Source organism: Psittacula echo, assembly GCF_963264785.1.
Source record: "Psittacula echo genome assembly, chromosome: 13".
Lineage (NCBI taxonomy): Eukaryota > Metazoa > Chordata > Aves > Psittaciformes > Psittacidae > Psittacula > Psittacula echo.
The window spans coordinates 2,017,077-2,032,707 of record NC_137749.1 but is presented as its reverse complement, the minus strand read 5'-3'; the positions used below and the strand labels follow the sequence as shown (position 1 = coordinate 2,032,707).

The 15,631-nt window shown below is 40.9% G+C and overlaps 1 protein-coding gene across 6 annotated transcripts in view; it reads right to left on the bottom strand.

Annotated features, from left to right (window-relative positions):
* The window catches only part of ATXN2 (ataxin 2), a 51,643-nt gene that overhangs the window by 22,277 nt on the left and 13,735 nt on the right, over nt 1-15,631 (bottom strand). For 4 of the 6 annotated variants that reach the window (XM_080628673.1, XM_080628674.1, XM_080628675.1 and 1 more), the window contains exons 6-13: nt 10,979-11,103; nt 9,627-9,718; nt 6,774-6,971; nt 6,125-6,303; nt 4,451-4,660; nt 2,592-2,774; nt 921-1,109; nt 127-234 (exon numbers count right to left, since the gene is read on the bottom strand). In XM_080628673.1, coding sequence (XP_080484799.1) covers nt 127-234; nt 921-1,109; nt 2,592-2,774; nt 4,451-4,660; nt 6,125-6,303; nt 6,774-6,971; nt 9,627-9,718; nt 10,979-11,103 — 1,284 coding nt within the window. The remainder of the gene's footprint in view (nt 1-126; nt 235-920; nt 1,110-2,591; nt 2,775-4,450; nt 4,661-6,124; nt 6,304-6,773; nt 6,972-9,626; nt 9,719-10,978; nt 11,104-15,631) is intronic. The other 2 variants (XM_080628677.1, XM_080628678.1) reach the window with 2 other exon arrangements.

The following is a 15,631-nucleotide window of genomic DNA, read 5'->3' as shown; positions in this document are numbered from 1 at the left end:
TGTAGAACACCCCAGTCAGACTGCCTCCAAGTCTTCCTCAAAATGCTAACTAAAGCAGTCAGTACAGCAGGTTTAGTGCGTGGAATTCCTGTATTACACAAGTAGAGCTGAAAGCTTGATACAAACCTTTGTTTTCAGGTTTAGGAAAACTAGGAGAAGTCTCACTTGGCTTTATATTCTCCTTGTTTCCAGTTGCTGAATTTTGCCTCTGGTCTTGAAGCCTAGTATCTTTAGCTAGGAAAGAAATTACCAAAGTTATTTACTTACACACAACTCAAACTAACCAAAGAGAGACAGCAAGACAGAAACACAACTGAGATTCAACCATACTTAGCTTACAAAAGAAAACGTTAGGGTCTGGAGGGTTATCCTCCCTCCTTCCCACTCTACTGCCTTTAAGCCGAAGAAGTCCCTGTCAAACACATCCCTCGCATCATACACAGAGCCTTAACTAGGCCGGGAAATGAATTATAAACTGAGAGCAGACTATTTTCACTAGTCCATTAGACAGTGCTAAAATGACTAGAGTTCTCAGACATCTGACTGTGCTCTTGACTGTTTGGATTATTCCCCTTCCTTTTGCTATGCTCAGAATATTCCTTGAAACCAGCATCCCATGTTTCTTTAAACAGCCAGAACTCAGTTTGAAGGAAAAATACAATCCTCAATTCAAGTCAAACACCTATAAGCCCATATTCCTTAAAGAGCAAAAGAAATCAAGCGTATAGACTTACCAAAAAGCTTTTCTCCAACCTTAGTTTAAAGCTAGCATCATGACAAAAGCGGAACTTGCTACACAGTGAAATTAAAGGCATCAGAAGTTTTCCCATCATTTAGGAAGCAGCTCTGCTCTTGCAGAGGCATGTTCTTTGTCAGGGATTAAGGAACACGAGCATTTGCAAGCAGCAAGGGTAACTTACCTTCACTGGAAGGGGTAACTGCTCTGTTGGATGCAGGGCTGGCAGGTGTAGGAGAGGCAGCTGGAACAGGCATGGCAACAGATTCAGTGGGAATAGTTCCAGGCTGAGGAGAAGGCAGAGCTGGTCCCATGGGAGTGCTGCTCTGCCTTGGAGACCTAGGCCTGTGTGTTTTAGGGGATAATCTCGGAACTAGAAACAAACAGGGAAAAAACAGTTATAGGATTAAGTTTCCTCATCTGCTCAGCAGTTTGCTTATTTATAAATCACTAACGACATGCTTTAAAATACTTAGTGGAGCGTTATATAGTAATTGAAAACCTGTTTACCTTTCAGGTACATCTCCTAGTTCCTTACAATGCAGCATTTCAGATAAGTGGTGCAATTATTCTGCAGGCTGTCCCCTAATGCATATCACTGCCCTGTAGTGCCACCATGAAACTGCAATACTCTGCCCAGCCTCCAAGCAGTACAACTACAACAGCTCACATTAACACAGAAAAGGTGGTCAGGTCTCCACACAAACAGCTGTAAAACGTTTTTAAAAGGGCTGAATAAAACCACATCCATTTTACAGCGTCCTCTTTTGGAGGTTTGCCAGCTGGAAGGAAAACAATATCCTATTGAAAGAAGACGGTTTGATGTATGGTTTTGCCCCCGTGTTAAAGCAGCAAGGGAAGCTGTATATTCTTTGTGGTAAGTTGTACCTCCTGCTCATCCCATCGTGGCTAGTTATGTGCTTTACATCACATACTAACTTCAAGTGAGCGAGGAGAAAGAGAGTTGTTTTAACAATCCTACTTGCATGTTAATAACATATAAAATGGGGAGGGAAGATGAATCAGACATAATGCCGTAACAGAAGAGGTTAAATCTTTTCCACAAGGCAACAGGCCTGAGGGGGTCTACTTCCTCCCTTCTCGCTGAAACATGCATTTCCACTACCCTGCCCTAGAACTCTAGCACTGTTGACATGTACCAAACTTCAAACTGCTGCTCACTTGCCCTTCAATTCAAAGAGAGTGCCCAGCTGCTGACAACTCACTAGAACATGGCCTCAACTACAAAAGCTTGAGACTAGTGCCTGTGTCATGAAGTATTTAAGAAACACGTTAATGGAACAAAAGAAGAAGAGACACTGACTATTCCTCTGCTACTACAGCACTGAGACAAACACAAAATGGCCACTGAAAATCTGACCAGTTTTTAAAGGAAAAATAAATCCAACTTAACTTGGATATCATTTCATCATCCTTCTAACACCAGCCTTCCTCTATCCAAACACCTCCTCCATTTGTAGACCACAACTCAGTAACACTGCCATTAACCAAATTCAGTGATGCAATGGAACACAGAACCTCTCCAGTCTCCTTCAAGAACTTCCCCGAAAATTGCTTTTTTCAACAACCAATTCCCACATTTTTCCTTCCTTTCATACAGCATCTGACTTAACCTCTCTGCCAGTAGGTCAATACTGCACCTGAAGGACCAACTCGCCAACTAGTTTACTAAGCTACCTGGGAACATCCTTGTCCCACATCATCTAAACAAGCTAAGTTAACAGACCAGTGTTTATTCAAAGCCTGAATTGTCTAGAAACGCAGTATTCTGCTTAGCATTCACACTCTAGAGTGCCCCTGGCAAGCCATCTGCAATAAGCCAAGCTTTACCTACCCCCACTGACAACTGATGACCACGTCCCACCTGAAGGGCTGCCTCGTGCCACTGCAGTAGTAGATGCTTCCCCTGGTGCATTATGAGATACAAATTCTAAGCCACTTGAAATTGTACCCCTACCAGTAGAGACTCTGTGACCTCGAGGGTGCCGTTGTGCCTTAGGAGACATCCGTGGAGGCCCTGAGGAAAAGAAGACAACCCCACACAATAAGTCCTTAATGTCCACCACTACAAGTACCCAAACATACTGCTTTTAAAACTGGATTTAATCTAGTAACTCTCAGCATTACAGTCAAGCAATTTACACTGACATCAACTAGAACCAGGGATCCATGAGAGTAAAGAGGCCAAGTCATTGGTCCAGCCAGCCTACCAACACACTCATCGCCTTGCTTTGGCAGCTCAAGTTCATTGATATTTAGAAGCTTTATCAGAATTAAAACAGGTTTGCAAGTCCTGGATGCAGAAGATTTGAATCCAAGCACCCAATATTGCTTACTGCCGGACAAGCCAAAAAGGTGAGTGGCCAGTTCCCTCTGGATAAGCACAGCTCCAGGCTAGCAAAGGTTTTCCAGAAAAGAACAAATATCCATTGCTTTTGTCAGGTGGTCAGTGATACCAACCATGTATTTACAACGTAGTCACCGCTGGCAGACCAATGCTCTTGGGGAATTTCAGCAGAGCATTCTGCATTGAGGCTGAATTGCCTGCAGCACGTTGCAATTCATTTACAAGTCAGCAAAATTGCAACCAAAGAAGTTATTGTTACCCCAAGGTTCAAGTCATGCATGTTGTAACGCCAGAAGCTAAAGTCATAAGTGAATACAGTAATTCCAAACAGCTTATACCACTGCCACAGAACAGTTATGCTCAAGTCTAAGCAGCAATACAGTTCCTACAGCCTAAAATACATTTCTCTTTACAAGATAAGACTAAAATGTTGATACTTCAAAAGGAAAACCAGTGTATGAACAGAAGACAATGTGGCCGATTACAGTTCACTTTTAATGTAGGTCAATAGCAGTGAAAAGTTCAGATAATGGCTTTCTGGTTTTAGATAAAGTTCTACAATATCGAGTACCTCTTCTGGTTACCTAAATCTTTAAATGACAGCCTCTATTTTAACCATGACTCTAAAGCACACTTCAATCCAATTTATCTACAGGCAAGTCTTTTAAAGAATACATACTTTGTCCAGCAATGCCCTAGCCCGCGTTGTGCAGGCTGCTTTTTAAGTGCACTTAAAGAAGACTAAATAAACATTTTAGAATGTGCTCCCTTCCCGTACCCTCAGAGGACAAATTTAGCTCAGATACCTCTGCATACAGCTATGGGGACTCATGGGTTAGCCTTTCCCTGCATATTCCTGGCTGCTAATGCAAACAGATCTAAAGTCTTCTACAGATGCGCCTTTGAAGCAGCTTACCCTATCCCATTCCACAGTGCACTTCTCTAAACATTGGTTTTTAACAAAAGGAAATTCAATGATTTAGTTCAATTTGGAACTGCTTTTTGTGGAATAACTGTATTAAGAAATTTGATATGTTATATAAATTTATATTCCTAAGAAGGCCCTTCAAGTTATCAGGTCCTGCATGTTGCTGTTGGTTAAGTTAAGACACTGAGCAGCGTTTACAAAGCTGAGTTGATTTCATACCAACTTGGGAAATGTCACAGCTTTATTTTGTTTTTGTAAAGCTCTTCAAATAAAAAGGTTAATAGAAATAGTCTGATAAAACTAAAGTTAAACACAAATTATAGGTTAAGTAATGAAGAGGAAAAACAATTTTGTAATTAAACTCACAAAGGAGTTAAACAAAGACAAACAAAAACATGAACAAATCGTGGTATTGTACCTTCTGAAGACATGCGTTTAGGCATAGTAGAGACAGGAGCTGGAGAACCATGAGCAGAGGGGTGAGACGGGGGCCTGGAGGGCCGCGAGGGGGGCCTGGAGGGCGGCCGTGTAGGGGTGGCTGCCCGAGGTGGAAGAGAGTTGGGACCTGACTGGTAGCGAGAAGGTGGGCGAGAGGAAGGAGATGGGCAAGGCGATGGCCAGGGAACACCTGACAGAACAAATGATATGAAGGAAAGTATAAAAACTAAAGAAAAATTATGGGGAAAAAGGTCAACAGAAAAAAAAAAGTAAAATATGACAAAATGATTTTTCATGTTTAACCCTTTGGGGATAGCTCAGTTTAGTTCGGCAACCGAGAAAATCGGTCTCTGCAAGGTTATTTCCTTCACTTCAGGTCAAATTTAACATCTGAATGTCACAAACTCCCCAAAGGGTTAAATAGGATCTACAAATACTACTAAGGAATAGACAGTAAAGTTTGATCTGTTAGCCTATTATAAATATGTTCTACAGTACGCATCACTCTTGACAAGGTCCTTAAATAGCTACTAGAGGTTCTCAAACAGCGGTTCACATATAGTATTGACTCTACAAACTGCTACTTTCAAACCAAATGATGAGCAGTATCAATTCTAGAAACTGTATCTTTACAAAAAACAGCGGTGTTCAGTGTCTGAATCCTGCCATTAATGCTTTTAGCAGTTATCTGAAGTATTAATGCCATATTTTAATCTAGGATACAGGGCTCATTGTTTCCAAATCAAAGAGATTTAATTCACAAGCCATTCTGAGTATTTTAGGTATATGATGCTCATTCAGCAGACTAACAGTATGAGAGAAACCACAACTACTATGAACAAATGTCAAGGTTCGCACTGTTTGGGCAAGACTCAGTTGTTCATCCTTTATACAGCTGACTGCATTTAAAAGGGAAGTCTCACTTACCTTTAGATGGTTCTCAGACTTCCTCTCCAGATAGAGGCACTTGAGTATTCTACATTTATCATTTATTCACAGCCATCTCATGTAATAGCAGTTTTAACTTAGAAAAATAATGCCTCTAGGATAGGCTACTGCTGAAATCCATCACGGATATATGGTGTCTGGTTTATGGAATGCCAATTCCTGCTACACAGTGCCTAGTGATGTCTGTTTATAAATATTACCCATGTGTATAGCAGCAAATACTCAAATAGCTATTTGGAGAGAAGGCTTTGATTCCTCTTCCCCTAACACTTCTTTTGCTTTATCCTTTTTCATGAGAAAGAACTGATCCATGCACCAGAAAGGAAGAGAGATGCCTTGTCGGCTGCCACCTCTCTTTCACTAGGTGTCAGCATTGCTGCTACTCCACGTTGAGCTCAGCAGCAGTACTACACAAAGCAGGTTTCAACCTTTAAAACCTGATACTGCACCATCATTTAAGACACAGGTGACTGAGAGGGGAAAACAAGTGACATTTCTGCTTTGAAAAGCTTCATACAACGCAGTCAAATGGGTGTTCCATTACAAATTAAACCCAAATCAAAACCACAACCTCTGTGTTAAATGATGAGTGCTAATCTAGCTTATGAAACACACATCCTAAGACCACACCAGATGCAGCTGCAACATAATTAGGTAATTGACTGCAATTTTATAAAGCACATTTGTTTAGACTTCAGATACTTGCCTCCGTTAACTACTCTTTGATCTGCTCCAGAGTTAGGACTGAATTCTGAAGTATGGGATCCAGACCTTGAAATTGGTGGGCCTGATCCGGACTGGCCCATCCTTGGTGAGTTTTGTCTTCCACTTCCCCAGGACAGGACATCTCTATTCCTCTGTCCAGGTGGAATGTATTTATTTTCTCTGTAAAAACAGCAAATTTCTATCAGTGTTAAGACAGAGCAATGAAAAGTCCCTGACCAAGTGCTCTGTTGGCATTTTCTATCCTTCTCAAACCAAGCTAAAGGAAAATTCTAAATACTATCAGATGCTGACCTAACATTCACCTCCTGAATTGGCTTTTGATACTGACCACAGAGCCCACTTTCTGTGAGCTCACAGACACTGAACGCTTTAGTACTAATGCCTGAAATTCCCCATGACATACCATAACCACTGCCTTTTCCTGTAATTCGGTCTGAATTCACCACAGAGATAATACAGGGCCAGGCAGAGGTGCACAAGTTAGCGTGAGTGCCAAAACCAGCACAGGGCTGTTTACACAACGTTCCTAACCTCATCAGCCCTGCTGAAAAAGCAGTTTCAATGAGTAAATTGTACCAAAACATGTACATCCCTTAACTCCAACTACTATTGACAGTGTATGCAAGTACCTAGTGTTCACACCGTGGCCTTCTCGCTCGTTAGCACTTCTCTGAACAGCAGTGTATTTTTCTTCTTCTGTTCTTTCATCGTTTTCCAAGGCAACCCGAGCTTTGTATTGGGCACTTGATTCGATTTCCTCTGCTAATTGAGTTGCTCTGGCTTCCCGTTTTAAAAACTCTTCTGAATTATCTCTTTCTAATGGCACCCTAAAAGACAACGGAAAGGAAAAGAACCTTTGGAATGCATTCAAAAACGCAAAGGAGCCACAAAAATGACACTGTGTTAATTCTAACCAAGTCAAGAGGAAAACAAATTGCTTTTAAGCCAGCAGACTCGCTGTCTTTTTTAGTAGGTTGATATTCCTGGACTGATTTGATACTTGGTGCAAATTCGGTGCTATGTACCTGCCTGAGAGCCGAGGTCAGGGTGCAGAGCTCTTCCAAAGGACTTGCAAAATCCCCAGTCCCTAAAGCTATGCAAAAGCTCCAAATTTTGACATGGTTGAGTACATTAGTAATAAAAAGCCTCAGCCTGTTGTTTAGATAGGAAGCTGCTCTAAAAGACCACATTTGAATTTCTTTAGCTATTTACACATTCCCAATGGACACAAGAGTGCCCAGTCCTACTGAAATTAAACAGTTACATTCCTAATCCTTTGATAATTCCAGCCATAGAACTGCAGCTCTTCCTGTTACGAGGAACTGCAGAAAAGATGAATGCAACACATCAGAGCACAGGACCAGAAACTCATGACTCACTTGCCATGTCCTAGGACCTCAAACCCATTCATTCCATGTATCTCTATTAGGTAATAGCGTGTTGCAAAAAGTATACGTAGGTTCCTTAGGAAAGCCACCAAGTATTAAACACAGAAGCAATGAAATACTGAAAGATAACTAGGGATGGACATCACACCCTGCAGCTCCTTCTGTCTACCCCTGGTTTTGGCTTTTACCTCTTCTTATCTGTGTTTAAGTAGCAGGTTTTATAACGCAACTTTGCACTTTGTCCCCAGTTCTAATATTGAGTTCTATTTCATCCAACCTTACTTTAGAATAAACTACACAAAGAACACAGCTGAGGCTTGGACCATGCTATGCTGGGCATTATAGAATCACTGCTGCACGTACTTTGAATAATGCAAAAAAAGAACAAAGAAAGTAGGTGGAGACACAAGCCAAGTATGTACTAACATATGCAAGATTACTCAAGTGTTGGTGGCACAACCAGGAAAACAAGTGGCTTTGCCAGTTCCAAGCCAGCACTCAGCTACTGCATCACATGCTCTTCCTCACACACTTTTGGCCAGTCATCTGCTGGCCTTATCAATGCGAACTGCACGGATATGAAATAAAACCCTTACCCTTCAGCGTAAAGCTTTGGCTCAAATAAGCTATGCAAGAACATAAAGCAGACAAACCTGAATTCACAGGCCTCCCTTGCCCTGTATTAAGCTTACACTTAAGAACACCCAACACATCCTCATTTATTTGAAGTGACTAAAAAAAATGAAGGGATGTATGGTATCAGGGATGTCAACCTAACCAAGCAAAAGAACTCCTGATGGAACATATGGATTTATGTTTTCTAATGACGAAAAGTTGTTCTGAACCCCAGTGATGAGAGAAGCACGTACAGCAGGTGATGAACATACTAATGCAATACACTTGCTAGAACACAAACTTGTACCTTCGTGCACTTTGACAAACTATACCTGCTTAGCTCTAGGAAGAGAAAACAATCAAACAATAAATCCTTCACAATCCTGCAGTTGCACATATACTCATTTAGCTACGCTGCTGCTCATCACATACTTGGGAGAACCAGGAAAAGAGCTTCCCAGTTTAGCAGCCTGAGATGCAGAGCAAGTTGCTTGACTAGGAAACAATGGCATTAATTTAAAGCCACCTTCGTGGTTTTAATCTCTTTCCATTAATATCCATAAAGCAGAAAGATGGAAGACTAAAGTTCAAAAGTACAAAAAGTACTTAGAGCAGTGAAGTATATGAAAGACCAGCTTCTCCAGGATTCAAATGTAAGCCGATTAAAGCACTTTGATTATCACCATGTCACAGGTCTATTTTAACAAAACAGTAGAAATAAAACTGTTGAACCAGAGATCTGCAGACAAATAAAAATCAAAATATTCCCTGCAATTCCTTGCCATTCAAAAATAAGTGTACACTTTGGGGGTTAAAAGAGTGGGAAAACGTTAAAGACATTTCACAATGGCTGCTGAACATCTGCAATGGATTTGTTTTGCAGTTGCAGTTAACATTATAGCTGCAGACTACTGGGAACAGGTCCACGCTGCCAAAGTAGCCAGAGCAGGCTTTATACTACTTCTATATTTAAGTTGTTATTATATTGTAACTAAAACTTTAGTTTAGATCTGGACAAGTCTGCTAAACAAGTCACAGCACACAACTCCCCCCTGGTCATCAGCAGCATTCCAACATCATCCAGATCAACTGATCTGAACTCAATCACAATTGAGTGAAGCTGCTCTGTTAGGTTAAACGCTACAGATACAGCATCTATGCAAAGACAGTTTCACAATTTGGTATTTTCCACCTTATTCGTAAGGGGTTTTGTGAGAAACAAGTATTATTGCATGCCTAACTTCAGAAAATGTTGCAATAGGAAGAAATTGTGTCCATTTAAGGGAATATATAATGATTACTACATCTAACTATTCACAAAAGGCTGGCAAGGTTTCTTAAGCACTATTCATTCATTGCATTTTCAGCAACTCGATTCCACAGCTTTAGAGAGTATGCAGAATTCTCTTCAGAATACAGTTTATTGAAGCAGGGAGAACAAGAAATACAAATCTGATAACAAAATATTTTGGAACTTACGTATAAGAAGATAAACTGCTGTCATAAGTTGATACTACACCATAATTTTCTTCATTGTAACGAAACATGTCATTGGGATCCCATCCATTAGACTAGAAGAAAATGATGTTTGTTTTTCAAAATGACACTGGAAACACATTCCCTCACACTTAAGGGCTGATGGCAGAAATGAAACCTTTTGCCCTTTTCCTTCACTGTCCGGATAGCAAAGTTACTAAAGCCACAATTTGTTTCAGAGACATTTGTTCACCAGATGCACAGATTTTACCTTCAAAAGCCAGGTTCTTCTTGTTTGTTGTGTGGTTTTGTGCTCTTTTTATGATGGGTTTTAAGTACCATGCTCACTCTGGTACTAGAAGATTACTGGCTAGCAGGAAATACACAGATGAATGCCTTTTCCACAAGTGCAAACTGACGCTTCTGAACGTTAGAAGTGTCCTTTGCTGTGGCAAATGCTCCAGCTTTTCAAAGGCACTACTAATGCAATTATGTGAGCCACACACCCCACAGGCAGAACACCCCTGTTGATCTGCACAACTTCCCCACTTTAGTAAAATTGCTATTACAGCACTCAAAGCACAATGGTAAACGGTGTGAATGTTTTATAAAAGCACTGACAGTCTTGAGTATTCTAATAAATCTCAGCTGTACAATATGTACACTAAAATTGACAGGATAACTGCTCTACCCAAAGTTAATAAGCACCACAGTAATGTGAGTAGATTCTCCTCCAATCAGAAATACCATCCTCTTTCTTTAACACATTGCAGTCTGAATACCTTACTAAGAAGAATGAATGGTTGAGGAAGAGCTGACTGCTATGGTGTATAAGGAGATGGCATTTGAGACCATACTTTTCATCTAACGATTCATAATCTACTGAGATTGTATCTGTGCTTATTAAATCATGGGTCACACTTCCATCCATTTCCTTGATCTTAGCTCAGAGACAGTTAGCTAAGCACAATTTCGCCATAATTTCCAAATGCAATGATAGTCAGACAGGAATGCTCTGATTAAACGTAAATCACTTCAGTGTATTGCTTGAACCTGGAGTCCTTAATCAAAGCTCCTCTTTCTGCCAGTCCATGAGTCAAACACGTCCCTTACCACAGCAGCTGCCATTTGTCAATATTTGCCAAAACTGGCATTTGAAATCTAGCTATTCTTATTCAAATGGTAAAAATCTACTGTGGCAGCTGCCAGCAAAGACTGAACATCCACCCAATACAATGGAGGCAGCAATTTCAGTCCAAAGTTCATTACTAGATTAAGATTAAGGAATAGTTGCAAGGCATGTCCAGAGAACTAGCTGATCTACAGACTGCCATATGATAAAAAGCATTACTTACAACATCTGTCTCTAATGCCTCAAGCTCCTCCGTAGCGGTGTTCTCTCCTCCATCCCATGGTTCAAGATCCTTTTCCTTGTGTTCACCATTCACTTTAGCACTGATGGCTGAATCAGTAAAAGCATCTACAATGGAGTGGGGAGGGATGGGGGTGAAATTATTTGGTTATGTACAGGGAGACACACACATTAGTTTATCTGAGGAACAACCAAATACAGCTGAATCACAGGCACATTAAGTATCATTCACCTTCTCTTGCAGTTGCGGTATTCAATAGGACTACACTAGAAAGGCACTTCATACTCAGCATAGCTATGAAAGTAGAGACTCAATTCTAATGTATCAAAAAAGCAGTAATTACTTTCAGTTATTTCAAAAGGCAGTACACAAACTACATGTATGGTTTGGGGGGAAAAAAGAACAAAAAAGATGACCTGAGGATCCCCATTCCTCTAGAAACCCCAAGCCTTGTAGAAAGCACTTTTCCAAACAGCCCAAACAACTGCACACTAGTATACTATGCAAATGTCAAAAAAGCATGAGTGCAACCCAGTCCCTTTCTCTTAAATGGGTAAATTACAAGTTTCTCTTCAAACATCCGAGTTTCTTCTATTTCTACAGCTCCTCAGCACACCAGCATGCATGCACACGCTTCTATTCCCTTTGCAGTGTAACTCAATTATCCACCAGCTTGGTGCACCACTCACTGTGAGGTGAACAGAGATGTCTTCCTGCCTGCAAGAGCTTTCTCAAGCAGCAGCTTACCCAAATCCCACAGCACAATGCAGAAACTCTCTACCTCTTGTTCATAGAATCCCAAACTTGTTCGGGTTGGAAGAAACCTTAAAGCCAATCCAATTCCAACCCACAGGCAGGGACACCTTCCACTGGAGCAGCTTGCTCCAAGCCCCTGTGTCCAACCTGGCCTTGAACACTGCCAGGGATGGGGCAGCCACAGCTTCTCTGGGCACCCTGGGCCAGCGCCTCAGCACCCTCATAGTGGTTGTGAATAACATATGAAAATAAACAGGCAGAAAGGGTCTGCTCCTGTTTATAAAAGATATTAAAAGTATATAAAAAAATAAAGACCACGAGCTTTGATTTTCACTTGTTCCCGTTTCATTCAAACCAGATTTAGGAAGGAATAACACTAGAATGCTGTAAAACACGTACAGAGCCATTCATCAAGGAAGCCAAGCTTTTATATTTGTAAGCAACCAGATCTCAGAGCTGCCACACTTCAAGAGAAAAGGAACTTTAAAAAACAAAATAGGCTTGTTATAAGCTTATAAATAACTAAATAAGCCTAAAATAAGTAAGCCTGCAATCTACGATTTCCTATTATCATTCGACTGCTACAATAAGGAGTAAACATTTCAGACCTTTAGCAAAGATGAGATCAAATCACCAGGCAGTGCCAGATATGGAAGAATGTGGCTTAAATTAACTTTTGGCAAGATATAAAGATCTTCCTAGGGAAAATGAACTTTAAAGCCATCATGAAAAGAATTCACAACACATGAAGCCGGCCACTGATGTTCCAGTTTTTAAACCAGCACAGGAGAGTGCTGCCATAGCTCTTTATTCCTGTTTTACCCAATTTCACGGTGAGGTTCTGCACATATATTAGCATGATGTGTCATAAATGTGAACTGTCTAATGACATTCAGCACTGTCTCACGAAATGCTTGCTCAACACAGAGACCAGCTATGGGTAAGGGATTAAGTATTGTTAATAAGCTCAGATGGAACAAAATGTTATAGAAGATGTGTGAAAAATAAGGAGTTTATTAGCTAAACATTCCTTTCAAATATAAAAGAATCAGAAAAACAAGGAAAGAAAGGCAAATGGAGGAAGGACACCCAAGGAGGCACAACACTGTTAGGGCTCACACGGAATTCCATAAACCTGCATCCATCACCTTGTGTGATGCTGTGATCTGGGACAGCACCAACACAGCTGGAGGTCAACACTTTTAACCGGGATTGTATTTTAGCTCATCACTAAATGTGATGCCTTTAGCAGGCACGCTCTGGGATTACTTGTTAACTGTTCTGAAACAGTCATTGTATCATCATACTGCTACCTTTGTGCTGACGCACAATCCCAATCCCTGCATTTTCAACTGCTCAGAACAGGTAAAAGTCAAGGGTGAGAAGCCACCAACTAACTGCAAGATACTCTAAATTATTCTGAGAAGTTACACATGCATGTTTTACAGTGCCACAAATGTGCGAGCAAAGACAGTAAGTTTCTGTTATGTATTATGGTAAGAAAAGCAGTATGAAAGGCAAAATGCAGAGACACAGAGTGGCTGCCAAGAAAGTTACCTGTTTCTGAAGGAACTACAACAGATATGGAGAGAGAAAAAATTGGAAGACGTCAGATATAAATACAGATGGGTTTTCTTCTTTCACATTATATTGCTGAATTCAGGCAATGCTTAACTATTTCAGTCCCTCTCACAGACATGTTTAAACCAATTATACATCTCCCACCCTGCAAAAATCATTTCCATAGTAAAATGTTCCCATCTATTAACAGCCCCACTTTCCTTCACAAACCACCCCCTTCTAAATAGCCTACAGAATTCCAAGATATACCAACTCGAAAGGAAACATCTCTTGGTTACCTTCACACAACCAGCTTTTAAAATACTCTGCATCATGTTTAAATGTCCTCTGAAACTACACAGTAACGCAGTGCTACCTCATTCCACAGTTAGGGAGTAACTAAAGAGCATCATTAACAGGAAGGTAAGGCACATGTATTTGGAAACTCTACATCTACCTTATCAATATCCCATAGCTAACACTGCCACAACCCAGACAGACCAAGCTGCTGCTGTGCCCAACACCACTAATCCAGTGTTTCGTGTTTGATCTGCCCAGGTTGGACACTTTACATCCAGTGCAGGTTGGAGGCTGCTTATGTCACTCAGGAAGCTGAAATCTGCTTCTCCATTACTTCAATGAGAGCACAGGGAGCGCTTCTCCAGTGAGATGAGATAAATATGAGTTCGAAGGACTGGTAACAGCACCTGATGGGGATAATCTGTATTTCAGCAGGGTGTTTCCTTAGTTTCTGTTAAATTCCTTCAAACTCCACACAAAACTGTGCCATTTGGGATACAAATGTGAATAAAATACCAGCTTAACAAGACGCATCTACTCAACCCACTAATTTTCTTATTTTAAAAGCCACATAAACATTAAGCAGAGTGCTGTTAAAAATCACAGTGATACCGTGGGGAAAAAACTAACCCAAGTCAAAACAAAAACTCCACTATCTAACGAATGCTATCGATCTGAGTAAGACCTGTGGAGTCAGTGCTGTTTCCCAGTAGAATCCAGTGTACCATGGGGCACCGAAGCTCCACTGCTCTTCATTTCTCTCTCACTTTAGAATGAAAGCCACAAGAAAGACTGCAACAGCAGTTTAACCTCTACGACTCAAAGGAAATCCAGAGGTAGGAGAAATACAAGCTACAAAGGCAGACTTCCAGACAATATAGTCTCAGGAGCATTCAGACAAAGTTTAAGTGAGGCAGAACAGTACCTCAAGGCACACATCGCTATTTTCCTGGAACAAACAGCCAGGCAGGGACATGGGACACCAAGATGAAAAATACTGAAAGGCAAACAAGGCTTTACCAGAATTCATGAGCAACAAAATTCAGAACATACGGAAAAAATGAATTCTACAAATTATGGTTCCCAAGATAAAAATACTGCTTTTAAGGTTAGTGGCAAAGTAGAAGCTAAACCGTGAGTTGCTGCTACGTGGGCTAACTGGTGGAGTAATAACAGACAAGATCCCGACTGCACAGGCCCAGCCTCTCCTTTATCTGGTGCCTCGTATCTCTGAGCTGTTGATGAGCAATTCACAGGATACCTTGACATGGCCAAGGTTTTAATCAAGTCCTTTTCTACATGGTAAAACCCAAGTTAAACAGCAAATGAAAACTGGCCAAAGAGCTCAAGCTGTAACACTCAATCAGCCCCCCCTGCCTCTGTACCTGCCTAATGTGACATCTCCTAAGCAAAGGAATGAGGTATCAAAGACCTCACTTCTTGTTTTAAAGCCTGCTGGCCCGGACAAGAAAAACCCAAGGCCAATTCTGTGCAAGAGAAATTCACATTAAGGCAAATTAAACAGAAACATTGGACAAAAACTCCGCTTGGGCAAAGTCTTCAAGTACTGAATGAGTTAAAGAAAAAATGGCCAGAACAGAGCAATTAAGAGTCTGGGTTTAATCAATTTCAGTGTTTAACATGCATGTTTGCACAAACATATTCTGAGCTACTAATGGTGAAGAGCACAACTATGTAATTAAGTGCAACTCTGCAGTTCAAACGCTATTAAAGCAATGGGCCTCACGTGTCAAAGGTGCTCGTGCTGCACACTGCAAGCTCTGATCAAGTTTAGCAGGGTCCAAAGTAAACTGAGGTTTCATCTTCAACGTTTCAACTGTAAACTCTCATTTGTTTTGTAACTACTCACTACTGATTTGAAACATTAAAACCAGTTACCACCAGCACTGCAGAGCCAACGTTTCTTTCCTTTGTTCGTAATATGCCTACTGCTATTCCCCTTGCAACACTTTCCCTGGAAAGATGCCACTTTCAATGCTAATTCAAGGAAAAACTTAA